The sequence below is a fragment of the Drosophila elegans genome, unplaced genomic scaffold (genome assembly GCF_018152505.1).
Source record: "Drosophila elegans isolate 14027-0461.03 unplaced genomic scaffold, ASM1815250v1 contig_208, whole genome shotgun sequence".
Lineage (NCBI taxonomy): Eukaryota > Metazoa > Arthropoda > Insecta > Diptera > Drosophilidae > Drosophila > Drosophila elegans.
This window is the reverse complement of record NW_024545578.1, coordinates 4,890,173-4,904,581: the sequence shown is the minus strand read 5'-3', so window position 1 is coordinate 4,904,581 and position 14,409 is coordinate 4,890,173. Positions and strand designations below refer to the sequence as shown.

The following is a 14,409-nucleotide window of genomic DNA, read 5'->3' as shown; positions in this document are numbered from 1 at the left end:
AGGCGGAGGTCAGTATTGAGCAGCATGTCGAAGGCTGCGGATAGCATCCTGAAGCATCTGAAGGTGCAACGCCAGAAACAGCGGGCCATCCTCAAAATGAGATGGCGATGTGCCCAGGGAGGATTCGAGTTCGAGCAGCTGGACACCTTCTACAGAGCCATCAGGCCGTGTAAGTGAGCCAAGCAAAAAAAGAAAGGAGGGAAGTTTACTTTAAATAGATGTGTCTTAAAAATAAACTACAGACAGTATTAAAGTATAAGAATTAATTCAATACTAAATAATATAGCCGCTACACTTTTTAGCTTAAGACCTTATTTACATAAGTTATATTTTAATATTTTCGTGGCTTTAATTTAATTTTATTGAGTTATTTTTCGTACCCAATAATCATGTAAGAATACTTTAGTTTCCATGACATTGGGCGCAGGAACTATTTTAGGGAATCCATAAGCTTAAAACCTATTTTTGGTAGGCAAAGTAAGCCCAAAGGTCTTTTTTAACCCTTGTATGAATTAATCGTTGATAAAAAATAAATAATAAATATTACAAGAACAGTTTTTTTTCTTTCAGATCTTTGTGTGGCCCAGTTCTTTGGCATTATGCCTTTATCGAATCTTCTCAGTCGCAATCCGCAGGATGTTAAATTTAAAGTAAGGAGCATTAGCCTGGGAGTCACAGGACTATTTCTACTACTGGGTGGAATAAAGACCTTAGTTGGTGCCAATGTTATCTTCAATGCTGGACTCAATGCTAAGAATATGGGTTTGTTTTATCATTTTTATTTTAAATAATAATGTTCCCCTTTATAATCACTTAGTTGGTTTGGTCTTTCTAATTGTGGGCATTATCAACTGGTTGAATTTTGTTGGCTTTGCTCGATCCTGGTCGCATATAATGTTACCTTGGAGCTCTTTGGACATCCTGATGCTGTTTCCACCTTATAAACGTTGCAAGCGAAGTCTTCGGTCAAGAGTGAACCTCGTAGTGATTACAGTATTCTGTTTTGCCATAGGTAGTCATCTGCATTGTCCCACTTATTGTTTTTATTAATAACCTATTTTAGGAGACCATGTTCTTTACTATGCCTCTGGATATCGCAGCTATAGCATGCATATAAAGCAATGCCAAACAAATCACTCACGAATTACCTTTGAACACTATTTCGAGAAAGAGTTTTCGGACATAATGTTTCTGCTGCCCTACAACATGTTCTCCGTTTGCTATGGATTTGTAAGGAATTTTTCTAAGGTTTTAGTTTTTTATACATTTTAAAATAAGGTGGTTTTAATATTTTAGTGGCTAAATGGATCATTCACCTTTTTGTGGAACTTCACGGACATCTTTATTGTGATTACCAGTATTGGACTGGCTCAAAGGTTTCAGCAATTTGCTGATCGAGTTCTGGCTTTGGAGGGTCGTGTAAGATTCCTTTTAAAATATTAACTTTATATGTTTTGTTAGTAAAAACCTTTTCCTTTAGCATGTTCCAGATGCTCTTTGGTATGATATCCGACGTGATCACATACGCCTTTGTGAACTGACCAGTTTAGTGGATGACAGTATGTCGAATATTGTTTTCGTATCCTGTGCTAATAACGTATATGTCATCTGCAACCAGGCATTGGCTATTTTTACGTGAGATAAATAGTTAAATATATATTTATTAATACCATGAAGTAATGATAAATTTCTTATTTTAACCAGCAAACTGCGAACTCCCATTAATTACGTATATTTTTGGTATTCGCTGATATTTCTACTGGCCAGGACTAGCCTTGTTTTTATGACCGCCTCCAAAATACACGATACCTCGCTGTTGCCACTGAAATCCTTGTATTTGGTGCCCAATGGTCACTGGACTCAGGAGGTGCAAAGATTCGCCAATCAGCTGACCAGCGAGTTTGTGGGATTGTCCGGTTATCGTTTGTACTACTTGACAAGAAAAAGCCTTTTTGGAGTAATAAAAACTTAAATTTAAAGCTTATTAATATTTATATTTTCCATCCTCTATAGATGCTTGCCACCCTGGTGACCTATGAACTTATGCTACTGCAAATGGATGCAAAGAGCCCCAAGGATTTACGCTGCACTTAAGAAATTAACGAACAGCAAAGTAAACCATCAACCCTGATCAATTTACTAACGAAATAGAAATCTATAAATAACAAATCTTTATCTCATAAGAATAAAATGCATAGTTAGAACTTATTAACCACTTTTAAAACACCATAAATATATTTTTAAGCATTTTAGGGCTTTTGGTAGTTTACAAAACAAAAATAAATTTAGTAAGTAATTTGATTCAATTATATTTGAGTGTGTGAGTTCATCAAACCCACCCGATTTGGGTGCAACAGGAGGGTTACTGGTTATTAAATGGCCAAAAAGCTGCCGGATAATTGGCCATTTGAAGTATCATTTCAATTTTCGGCCCAGCTGTCATTCACAGAGGGCGAATCCACAAATGGGAGGGCAACCAAAGTCGTTTGCCATTAGTTTCAATTAATCTTACACATGTAGACAAACGTAATGTTTATGGCAACTCAACGACTTTGACAAGAAAAAGGTAAAGTTACCTAAAAGTAAGTAAAGTTACCAAAAAAGAGGAGAGATGGGGTAGGAAAAATAACCTAAAAAGTGGTACACTGATAAAAGAAAATTGGAGAAGTAACATTAAATATATTCATATTGAATTATATATTATTATATTTCATAATTAATTGAATATAAAATTAAAATATTAATAACAATGCATATAAAATGCTTGATTTAGTCTTAAAAACTTGTAATAAACGTACAAAGGTTTTTCTTTTTAAATTAAATTAAATATTGCATTTAAAATATCTATTCCAAAAAAAATCAAATAGATATAACAAAAAATGTTAGTTCCATAGTTAAAAAAAAACTAAGGGCAGCGAATGGACGAATTAAATTAAGCATAAAATAGTTAAGAAATGTAATATTTTCACATTTAAAATAACTAAAGAAAAAAATATTCTATTTAAATAAGAAATACATGGACTTACTACGTTTATTTTACGAGTGTAATGTACCCAACCAGAGGAGCAGAAATAGGCAAAGTTACCAAGTCGCAGCAATGCGAAATGGCTTTTCAATTTCAGGACTCAGCCTTTGACACTTTGCCAATTAACACTTTCCTGGTTACCAGCTACCATTTTTGTTTATGTTGGGGCCTTCGGGTTACTGCCAATCCTTTAGTGGGTTGGAGCGGCCCAGGAGGCAATTATCCTGTCAGGAAGTTTGGCGTACGCAGCCGAAGCAGGTAGCAAAACAAAATGCCAGCAAAAACAAAGAGAGGTTCATTTAACTGGCACTGCCGGCACCCCAAATTTCCGGCCTTTCGCACGTGAGTCAGTGGCAATGGCAACCCTTGTTTTGACCCTAATGTCATGGCAACCGCTCGGCAATTCGAAAGCCAAAACGGGAGAGTTGTGTGGAAAATCGGGGAAAATTTTCACTCAGAACGTGAGGAACCGCGGCGAAGTGAGGCCATGAGCCACCGGAATGAGCATGGAAATACCAGAAACCGTGTCCCTGCGCAAGTTCCGCGACTTCTCGGCCCGCCAGAAGCAGGAGCTCTACGAGACGCTCCTCGAGCTGGCCGAGTCCATCGAGGAGCTGCCCAAGAAGTCGCTGCGGAAGACCCTGGAGCTCACACTGGCCGTCTTGGAGTACAAGGGCGAGCAGGTGCAGCGGATGCAGGACCAGAGTGCTGGCGCTGGAGGATCCTCTGACCGCCGCCTGCAGGACGAGAATGAGAAGCTGAAGCGAATGCTGCAGAAGCTGGAGGACGAACGCGATGGCCAGAAAAGCAAGATAAAGGAGGTGCCCACTGGATTACATAAAATAGCAGAAGCAACTCATTTTAACCCTATATTTTCATTAGTTAGGGGAGGAAATCCGCCAGTTGGAGCTGCGTTTGAGGGAGGCAGCCCAGCAGGCCGAGGCCAGCGACAAGGACTCGTCCGATCCCTTGTCCGAGTTGGACAAACAGGAGCAGCTACTCCAGAACATCGACTCCAAGAACAAACACATCAAAAGGCTGCTCAAGGAAATTGAGGTGGGTTAGCTTTACCTTTGGAAATTAATTATTTAAATGATCAAGTAAACAAAATAAATATAATTTAAATCTTTTTAAATTTCCAAATAAAAATTTACAACTGTTTCAACTGTTGCTATTTAAGCTTTATGCTCTATGTTTTTAATAACACATTTTTAGTTAACTTGAGTAAAAGTTTGTACTTTATTATGTTTATAATTCTTTTTGAATTTGAATTTCTATTAATACACTTATTTAGTTTGAAGGTAATATATTTATTATATATAATGTTTTAAACTTTTGAAATACTTTGTATGTTTGTATATTTAAAAATTTTTTTAATACCTTTTTAGTTAAAATTAAGAAAAAGCTAATTAAAATTAGATTAATTTGAGCCATGTTTTGTATACTTGTTTTGTTTTATTATAGATCCATTTTTGCCTAAGTTAGTAATCTTAAAATAATTTAAATATTAATTTTTGTAACAATGGGTCATTCTAATTGATTTGAAACATTTTAAAACGTTATTTTACAAAAATTAGATATAAACCAATTAAAACATTTAACTGACTTTCTCTTTTAGTCACTCCAAAACCAAAACATAGCCCAATCCAAGACCATAGTGCTCCACGAACGAGAGCTGCAGAACATCAAGGCCAATCTTGTGCAGCTCAGCCAGGACATCACCAAAGTGGAGCAGGAGCGGAAGTCCCTCAAGCAAAAGGAGCAGCAGCAGAGCCTGGAGATCACTCGACTGGAGGGCAATGTGACCTTCCTGGAGGTGGAACGTGAAAAACAAGAGCTCGAAATGCGGCAGTTCCTGGACAAATACGAGACCAAGTCGCTGGGTTGGAGGCAGGCGCTCGAGGATCGGGACAGGGAGTTGGAACGCCTCAAGAAACAGCTGGAGGGCAAGAGCATCAGCTCAGTGCAGACCACTTCCTCCGGTAGTCACAGTCAACAGGAGGAGGAGCACGTAAAGCTAAGACATGTAAGTAGAATTTTCTTTTAGAAAAACAAAATTTTCAATTTTCTTGTTTCAAATTTGAATCAGAAATGGAATATTATAAAAATATTTCTAGCAGAAGTATAAACGTAAAAATAAAGCTTAGATCTTAATTTCTTTGATTTCATAAATTTAAATTACAAATTTGTAACTCGAAATCCAATTCCAATCCCGAACAGCTCCTGGAATCTCGGGAGCAGCTCATTGAGAAGCTGGAGGCGAGGCTCAAGGCGATGGCGGAGGAGATGGTCAGCTCCACCCGGGTGATGAACCAGTTGAGCCTTGAAAAGGAGCGATACCAGGATCCCGAGCAGCCGCGTCCCTGCTGTCAGATGATCGAGGAGCGGCTCCGAGTGGCCAATGCCCGCAATCTGGAGCTGTCGGCAATGCTGGAGGCCTCCGAGCAGGACAATGTCCTCAAATCGAAGCAGGCACTCCATGCCCTGAGTGCCCTGGAATGCTACAAAAAAGGTGAGGATGGCTTGGTGCCAGCACTGCGACGCTGTTCGGGATTGGAACAAAAGCTAGCAGGACGCGATAAGCAACTAAGGACCTACATCCAGGAGTTGAACTCCCTGCACGAAGTGGTGCAGGAAAACGAGCTGCTGCGAGCCCAACTCAAAATACCCAAAGATGTGGTCATTTTGGCCAAAAATGTGCATTCCAAACAGCGCAACAAGGACAAACAGATCGAGCGGTTGAGCCTTAAATTGCGAACCTCCGAGGAACTGCGTCTGCAACTGAAGCTGGACAAGAGTGAGCTGAGGTAAGTGGGTTTCTATTATATTTATTTCAGTTACAACTAATTTCTTTGGCCAGACGAAAGCTCCTGGAGCTGCAACAGGACCAGCCACAGCGCTTGGACGAATCCATGCAGGCGCCCAGCGAAGTGGGTGAAGTTCCCGCCAGTGTGGGAATTCCCCTGGAGAATTCCCCAAGACGTGGCCAGGGCGATGGAGCAGCCAGCTCGGAGATGCAAAACCGATACGATGAAGTCTTGGCCGAAAATGAGACACTGCGCTCCGGCATGTACGAGATTCTGGAGAAGTTAAGGGAGTACGATGGTGAGTTTAAATATAAAGTTATTTTTGCAATATAAAATCAATGTAAATAAGGAAATATATTTTTAAATAATACTAGGATATTTGAGCCATATATAAAAAGTAAACGTTGTTCTGAACAATTTTGTCAGTTATAAAAAGTTTCTTTGTTAATGTGTTATGTGAATTTACATCTCAAAGAATTTGTCGTTAAACTCGCGTATAAAAAGAATTTTTAATTTCTGTTTTTTATTGATCCATTAGTTTTTAAAAAAAAATATTTTTTAAGACAGAAAGAAAACATGATTTATTTTAAACTAAATAAGACTATTTTTGAATTTCTTCTCAACATTTATTTTTAGTGCCTTTTTTTGAGAGCACCTAATTAAGGTCTCTGTTTTTGAAATCTGTTAAACTCATTTTTTTTTTGTAAACTGCCCCCTTTTTCAGCCACTTCCGAGCACATAACCATCGACTCCGAGCTTCTGCGCCGTCTAATCGAAGCTCTTCCCAGTGGCACGGCCACTCCACAGCGCCTCCAGGGTCAGCTTCTGGAACTGAAGGCCCGGGAGGAGGCACTGCGTCAATTGCTGCAGCAGCAGAACTACAGCGACTCGGAAACGGGTGAATTGTCCTCCGTCCAAAGCCTTTGCGATGTGCCTGAAATGCCAGAGGAGCATGCCGAAGTGGAGGATACCCATATTAATACAGCCACAAGGCCAAGTTCTCCAACTGAAGCCACAGAGGGATTACGAAGACCTACCATTCCGGATTCCCCACCAGAACCCAGAGCTGAGGATCTGGCAGAACTCTCCATTCTTCGAAAGCATTACGAGGAACTGCGTCTTCACATGTCCGCCGATGGCAGTGAATTAATGAGGCAAAATCAACAGCTTCACGATAAATTAATAAGTTTGGAGTTGCAACTGGAAAAGCAAGGGAATTCCTATAGTTATATGAAAAGAGACTACGATCAATTGCTCACAGAGTCGAGAAAACAGGAACTAAGGTTTATAGAGGACAAGGCATCTTTAGCCATAAATATAGAGCAGCAAAAGAGTGAACTGTTAGCCACCAAGAACCAATTAGAGAAGGTCACAAGTAAAAATTTATATACCTACGAAGAGCAGCAAAAGTTGGAGCAACGCAATGCCATTTTGAGTATGCAACTTGGTCAGGCGGTGGAGCAAATGCTGGGCGAATTAAAACCCTTGGATATATGTGCCGAGTATGGCATTATCAAGGAAAACTATCAGTTGGATTATATCACAGCTGAGGACTTTGAAAAGCAACAACAGGAATTGGTCAATTGGCGGAGTAAACAGGAGGAACTGCAAAGGGAAACCAAACAGTTGGAGGGTCTTCTTCAGGTGGCCAACGAACAGGTTGGTTTTCTATCTAAAATATTTATTATTATTTACCTTTAATTTCTTGGTATTCCCTAGATTCACTCCCAGCAAAAGCTACTCAATGAGATCACCGATAACCACATTAATCTGCGTCATCTGGTGGCCGATCTTCAAAGTAGTTCCGATGAGAAACTTATGTTGGCCAAGGTTCAAAGGGATTTGGACAATGGTAAGTCTCTTTTTCTTTCTATATAATTTATTAGAATCAAATGGAGCTAAATTGTAATGATACTATGTAACTGAATTTGGCTTTGTGGTGATTAATTAATTAAGGTGAAAAGTTTTGCATATATAAATCAAACAGTTTGAGCAAAAAAAATAATAATAAAATATTAATTAATAGAAGGCCCCTATAAATCAAAAACAATTTTAAAATTTTTAATATTACTCGAGATTTTTTGGCCGAAAAAAGCCGATCGACTGGCTAAAGGGCCTAATGCCCAGAATTATATTAAGAAGTCCATCGTTTCTCTCCAACTGAACTGAAGAATAATATATATTGAAAATTTGTAAAAGTTATAATAAACTGGATTTTCCTTGGCATTGATAATAATATTTAATAAAATTATTTTAGTCAATAAATATATTATATTTAATAATAATATTTCAGTCAAAGCTGAGTGCTCTCGCTTGGAAACAGAGCGTGAGCAACTGCAGCAAAAGGCGGACTCCCTGCAAAGCCAACTCTTGGCCAGCGAGTTATCCTTGAAACAAACGCAACAGGACTTCCAGCAGGAGCGCTCCAATAGCGATATTAAGCACAAGTAAAAGTCAATAATATCTAAATAAACTAAATACATTTCTAAATTAATTTTTTATTAATTTGTTAGATTCCTCCAGCATTCCTTGTCTATGCTAAAAGATAAATATGCCAAATTTACGCCACTGGTCTTCCTCACCAACTTTGTGTTCGCCTACCAAAAGTTCCTACGCCGCTTGGAGGAGGAGGAAGTGCAGCAGCGTCTGGCAGATCACTCTGCCCTAATTGAGGAAGTAACCACGGTGGTTCAGGCCAAGATTGCACCCAACGAGGAGAGTTCCCAGCAGCTGGTGAAGCTCATTAAATCTGAAACGCAGACGAGACTCTTGGAACAGCGTTGTGAGATCCTGCAGACCAAACAGGAGGAGCTCCTGCGGGAACTGGGTGAATTGAGGCTACGACAAGCCACCGACACCGAGCATTGGAGTACCATTCAGGCTTTGTTCGGTGAGGGAGTAAGTCAAACCGAATCCAAGGTGGATGCAGAAACCAACACGGAAGCAGTGACTCCAATTCCGGCCATGAGGAGAGCCGCCCAACTGATAGACAGGCAATCCTCGCCCATTGGCTCACCGCTCAGGAAACATCCGCAATTGGATAGTGCCACTCAAACGCAGGAGGATACAGTGAAGCTCTCGGAAACGGCAGTCCAAACGAATGGCATTCTCAGCCAGCAGAACCAATCCGTTCAGACCGCCGATGCAGTGGAGGATAAGGAAACCAGGAGAGATTCCTTCCTAGAGTTGCAGAAAATGCAGGAAACGTAAGAGTACATAGAGCTACGGTCAATATAATAGTAGTTTTTCTAGCTTATGGAATGGATGTTCATTATACGAATACATTTTACAAAGTTTTAAAATTTTTTTTATTATTATTTTGACCGCAGCTGTAAGTCATACAAATTTGTAGACTATATTTATTAATGAACCATAATCTAAAATAGCCTCCTGGAAGCCAATCAACGCATCGAGGTCCTTGGCAAGCAGTTAGAGGCTTCCAGATCGGTGAGCCGCGAATCCGAGAGTCCTCACAGTGGAGTGGTGGAGAAGACCATACTCTCCTTCCACACTCTACTCCTCGAGAAGGATCAGTCCATACAGAAGTACCAGGATCTCCTGCAAACTGAAAGGGATCAGAGTCAACAGGCCATCAGTAAACAGGCGGCTGAAAACGAATCACTCAGGGCCACCGTAAACAACCTCAATTTTAATATCAAAACCAAGGATGCGGAGATTCAGGAGCTCAAAGGGAAGTTGGAACTGAAGACCAAGCCAGTTTTGGAGCGTACTCCAACCACAGACTCGAGTTCGAGTTCCGAAAACTCAGTTAATGAACTCACGGATGAGAAAATTGAGGAATTATTCGAGAGCAGCTCGGTGGAGAGGCCTCCAGAAGAGGTTGAAGTGCCTGTGGAAATTCCAGTTACTGAAGAGCCCGAAGGCGAGGAGGAAAAACAAGACACTGAGGAGCTCAAGGAACTGCCCACACTTCATAAGCAAATCAAGGATCTGAGGGACAAACTGGAGTACAATGAAAAGAGCCTGAAAACTAGAGAGGAAGAAGTGGAAATACTAAAGGACAAGTGAGTTTTCAAGTAGATCATAATATGAAATAATAATCCTTAATTTTGGAAATAGGCTAAAACTCTGCCAGGAGCGTGAAAAATCCGTGGAGAGCAATGTGAGTCCCGAATTGGATCAGCTACGCAACTTTTTGGATGAAAAAGATAGGCATATCAAGGATTTAATGGATACTCTTAAGAACTTCCATGTAAGTATGAGTTCATCTAGAGATAAAACATTAAGTATTTTCGAAACATATTAAGAGCTTTATAAGAAGCTAATTTACAAATTTTATTTTCGTACTTTCATATATAAATTAAATATATATAAGTTCATATATAAAACAAAGTGTCAAAATATTTAAAACACTGAATATGAAAAACATAAACAGCAAGTTTTAAATATTTGTTACGTGGAAAAAATGTTTCAAAAAAAGTTGTTAAATAAAAATAATGAAACCTACAATTAACGTTTTAGTCAACCAATTTAATATGTTTATAATCAGGTTTATGTTAAAAAAAATATGTTACAATCGAATACGTTCATACTAACCAATTAAATTTGTTTGAGGTAGTTTCAAGCAGTAAAATATTGGTTTTATTTATATTCTTTGGTTGTAATATTATAACTTTTTTTTACTTTGAAAATGATCCTCCAGGACGACCAGCAGCGCTATATCAGAGACACTTCCAACTTCTCGGAGGATCAGATAGCCAAGCTGGCAGCCGATCTCAATCGCACGGAGGCCACCAACAAGATCTACCACACCCAGATGGAGGCACTGCGTCGCCAGCTGGCCAATGTGACCCAAAGGGAGAAGCAGGCCCGGGATCTGAGTCAATCCCTGCGGCAGCAGTTACTCAAGCGACCAGTGGTGTCCATTAAAACGGAGTTGAATGCCCGGGTGAAGAACGAGAATCAGCAGAAGCGCATCCAGCAGCTGGAATCCGATCTGGACGAGGCACGTGGTCAGCTGCAGCGACAGCAAACCCTACTGGAGGCCAAGCGGACGAGGAGTGCCAACGAGGTCCAGCTGTGGGAAAAGCAGAAGAGGTATCAGCAACAGGCGGAGAAGACCAAGGCCAGGCTGGAGGAGACGGAGTTGGCCCTGGACAAGACGAGGGCACTCCTTCAAGCTGCTCGGACCACCATTGCCCGTTTGGAGAAGGACAAGCAGATACTCGAATCCAAGCTGGGCAGGAGTGGACCGGCGAGCAATGGCTCCACCAATAACCTCAAATGCTGCCGCACTCCATCCTGCCCGAATCTCCAGCATGTGGGTGTCAATAAGTTCACACCGTCGCCTTCGGAAAGTCCGGAAACCTATACGGGTCCCAGTAGCGAGTGCAGCTCTCCGGCTCATCATCCCCAGGCCCATGAGAGTGCCCATGACCACTTCTTCGACCAGAGCCAGGCGGATCTCATTGGGGCCCTCAAATCCCGCATTGAGTTGCAGCAGCGCAAGATCATCGCCATGGAACTGGAGGGCAGGGGCAGCAATGCCCTCACCACCGAGTTGGAGAAGATGCAGGAACGATGCCAGGCCATCGAGGCGCAGAACATCCGACTGGAGGCCCGGAATCTCCAGTTGCAATTGGACTCCGATCTTCTGCGGCAGGGAGACAGCAGCGATCGCTTGCAGAAGAGGATCAAGCACCTGGAGGAGTGAGTATTAAGTTGGGTTTTATGATTGGAGTTCTTTAAATATATCACATATAATGCACTTGCAGGAGTGAGTAGTAATCGGGGTTTTTTGAGCGTAGTTCCTTAAAAGATTGACAAGCACTTGGAGGAGTGATTATTAAACGGGATTTTATGATTGGAGTTTTTTTAAAAATCCATTTTTTAAGGGACTCATAAAATATATCACTTAAAATAAGAAAATTGAGTCTCTTTGGATGATCTATCCATATTCTTTAAGATTTAAAAATTTGTCATTTTTATTGTACTCTTTATTTGAGTTCAGTTTTTTTTACTCGAAAATAGTTTCTGTATTTCGTTTGCTCAACAAAGAACATTGTTTTTATTATACTTATAATATTATTATAAAAATATTTATTTGTAAAAGAAAACCTATAAACTTTTCCTGCATTGTGATTTGACTTGCAGTTGCTTATTCAAACTTTTATACCCATTTTCCTAGCTATATCCTTGCCCTGAAAGAGGAGATGGCTCGCAACGAATCCCGGCGAGAGTTGTGCAAATGCAGTGGCCTAAAAGTGAGTACCAATCAGGGCCAGTCGGCGGAACAGACGATCCTGTCGCTTCGCAACCTGGTTGAGAAACTGCGTTCGGAGAACAAGTTCTTGAAGGATGGCCGACGATCCACGGAGTCCAGGAGCTCCACGGATTCGACACCGGCAGAGGCGACGCGATTGCAGCAGCAAAATGCAGAGGCGCTGGAGAAGATAACCGCACTGCAGCAGGAGTTACAAAAGCGAACCAAGTGCAGTCAATGCGGTGGTCGCAGTAAGGTAAGTGCTAAATAATATAGCTAATATTATTTATAAATTTAAATGGCTATAATCTAAAACAAGGACGCCGCCAATGAGGAACTTAAGTTCATAAAGGAGCAGCTGCTAAAGAAAACGCAACTCCTGCAAAAGGCGAAAGTCCTGTTGACGCGTGCTGCCGCCAAGGAAAAAGTTTTGAGGGAACAGCTGGCCTTGTGGAAACGAAAGTGCTCCGAGCTGCAAAATGTGCCCGTGATCGATGAAATAAGCGAATAACCACTTTTGTATCATAAGATGAATGTTGTACAGCGAAAAGAAAAATAAAACTAATGTTTTTTTCACTTCTGGTGGTGTTTTAAACTTGGCGCCTCTTTACAGAGTTGCCAGATCGAACTATCGTTTGTCAGAGGTGGCAACTAACGTCTTTTTGAATTTCTTTATTTTTAAAATCACTGGTAATTATGAGTTCAAAAGAACTTAAATAATTTTGTATTTAATTTTAATAAACTAAAAAAACTGGTTAAACATCGTTTAGCTAACAAAATTATCATTTTAAAAGCATTTGTTTATTTCACTTCATTATGGCAAAAAAGTTTAGATAAAATTTATACTATTGAGAACTAAAGAATAACTATGAAATGATTAAAATTGAATATGACTTAAATAGATGTAGACAAAAATATTGAAAATGAGACAGTAAAACCCAACTTACTTTTTAAACCGTGACTTGATCACCAATCATCGCACATCTTTAGGCTTATCTATTATGCTGCGTAGGAGTACCCCTAATCGATTGGATTAAGCAACAATAAACACCGACAATCAAGAGTTAGTTAAATGAAAGTCTGATTGGACTTTGCATTTCATTCTTTTCGGAGCTCTGTGATCGCGATGTCGTACCAAGGATACCAGCAGCTACTTGTGGAGCAGCAAGGCAAGCTGCTCGTAGTGAAGTTCAACAATCCAAAAAAGAAGAACGCCATCAACAGGTTCACCTACCAGGAAATGACCCGGGTTCTGACCGAGGTCAACGATGATGAAAGCGTTAGCCTGGTGGTCTTCACCGGAGTTGGCGATATCTTTACGGCGGGAAATGACTTGACACAATCTGCAAACAGCGATGATCTCGATGCCTTCTTCAAACAGTCGAATGCGACATTTAAGGCCATGGTCTTGAGTTTTGTGAACTGTAAGAAGATAGTGTTTGCTTTGGTCAACGGACCGGCAATTGGAATTGGAGCCACCATTGTGGGATTGAGCGATGTGGCCTGGTGCTCAGAAACGGTGAGTTTTTATTGGGTTTCCTGGTATTTTAATATACTTATTCAGTAATTATTATTTCAGGCCTACTTTCACACCCCTTTCACCAAGTTGGGCCTTGTGCCCGAAGGTGGTTCCTCCTATATGCTGCCCTTGATCTTGGGCCGATCCAAGGCCTCGGAAACGCTGCTGCTAAGCGAACCCCTTTCCGCCCAAGAGGCCTATCAGTTCAACTTTGTTTCGCGTATTTTCAAGGCCAGCCAACTGGATTCTGTAGTGTGGCCCAAGCTGCGTCAATATTCCGAGTTACCCCAAAACTCTCTGCTACAAGGAAAACGCCTCGTCAAGGAGGGATTCCTGGAGAATCTCCTTAAGGCCAACGAAGCCGAGTGCAAGCAACTGCTACTGCAGTTTCAACATTCCGAATTCGCCCAGGCCATCATTGATTTCGCCAGCCGGAAAACCAAATCCAAGTTGTGATTAGTTGTTTAGTTATATTATGCTTGTGTAAATATAGCTCAGTATGTTTGTTTAAAAAGAGATCAAACAAATGAACCTCTTGCGATTAGATTAAAGGTATTATATGCTGTATTTTTAGACCTATCGCAATGGTTTAATCTTCTTGAATGTGCCAAAATATATGTACTTGGAAACCCATGCAAGAATGCCCCTGAGTGTGGACAAACAAACATTATCTTTGCAAATTATATCAGTTCGTTTAAACTGTGTTATACAAAGAGATTATAAAAGAAATGGTTTTGTTCAAGGCCACGATACTTGAGCTGTATATTTAAAAATATCTGTTATTTAATTCGTGTTTTATAGTGCATAACATAATATAAGACAGATAAGCATAAAT

The 14,409-nt window shown here is 40.4% G+C and overlaps 3 protein-coding genes across 3 annotated transcripts; all 3 read left to right on the top strand.

Annotated features, from left to right (window-relative positions):
- Nucleotides 1-24: 24 nt before the first annotated feature.
- On the top strand, nt 25-2,094 carry LOC108145616 (gustatory receptor for sugar taste 61a). The gene is made up of 8 exons (XM_017271152.1): nt 25-169; nt 571-762; nt 818-1,012; nt 1,064-1,230; nt 1,297-1,419; nt 1,481-1,635; nt 1,705-1,957; nt 2,014-2,094. Exons 1-8 carry the CDS (start codon nt 25-27, stop codon nt 2,092-2,094), a joined length of 1,311 nt encoding a protein of 436 aa, XP_017126641.1.
- Nucleotides 2,095-3,436: 1,342 nt separating this feature from the next.
- Nucleotides 3,437-12,591, top strand: LOC108146520 (centrosomal protein cep290). Its single transcript, XM_017272557.2, has 14 exons — nt 3,437-3,846; nt 3,908-4,081; nt 4,644-5,051; nt 5,246-5,832; nt 5,886-6,130; nt 6,557-7,491; nt 7,552-7,684; nt 8,126-8,279; nt 8,346-9,038; nt 9,219-9,857; nt 9,913-10,045; nt 10,496-11,502; nt 11,981-12,311; nt 12,375-12,591. Exons 1-14 carry the CDS (start codon nt 3,526-3,528, stop codon nt 12,564-12,566), a joined length of 5,952 nt encoding a protein of 1,983 aa, XP_017128046.1. The 5' UTR covers nt 3,437-3,525; the 3' UTR covers nt 12,567-12,591.
- Nucleotides 12,592-13,078: 487 nt separating this feature from the next.
- Nucleotides 13,079-14,207, top strand: LOC108146376 (enoyl-CoA delta isomerase 2). Its single transcript, XM_017272366.2, has 2 exons — nt 13,079-13,574; nt 13,635-14,207. The coding sequence occupies exons 1-2, from the start codon at nt 13,182-13,184 to the stop codon at nt 14,028-14,030; spliced, it is 789 nt and encodes a 262-aa protein (XP_017127855.1). The 5' UTR covers nt 13,079-13,181; the 3' UTR covers nt 14,031-14,207.
- Nucleotides 14,208-14,409: the final 202 nt, after the last annotated feature.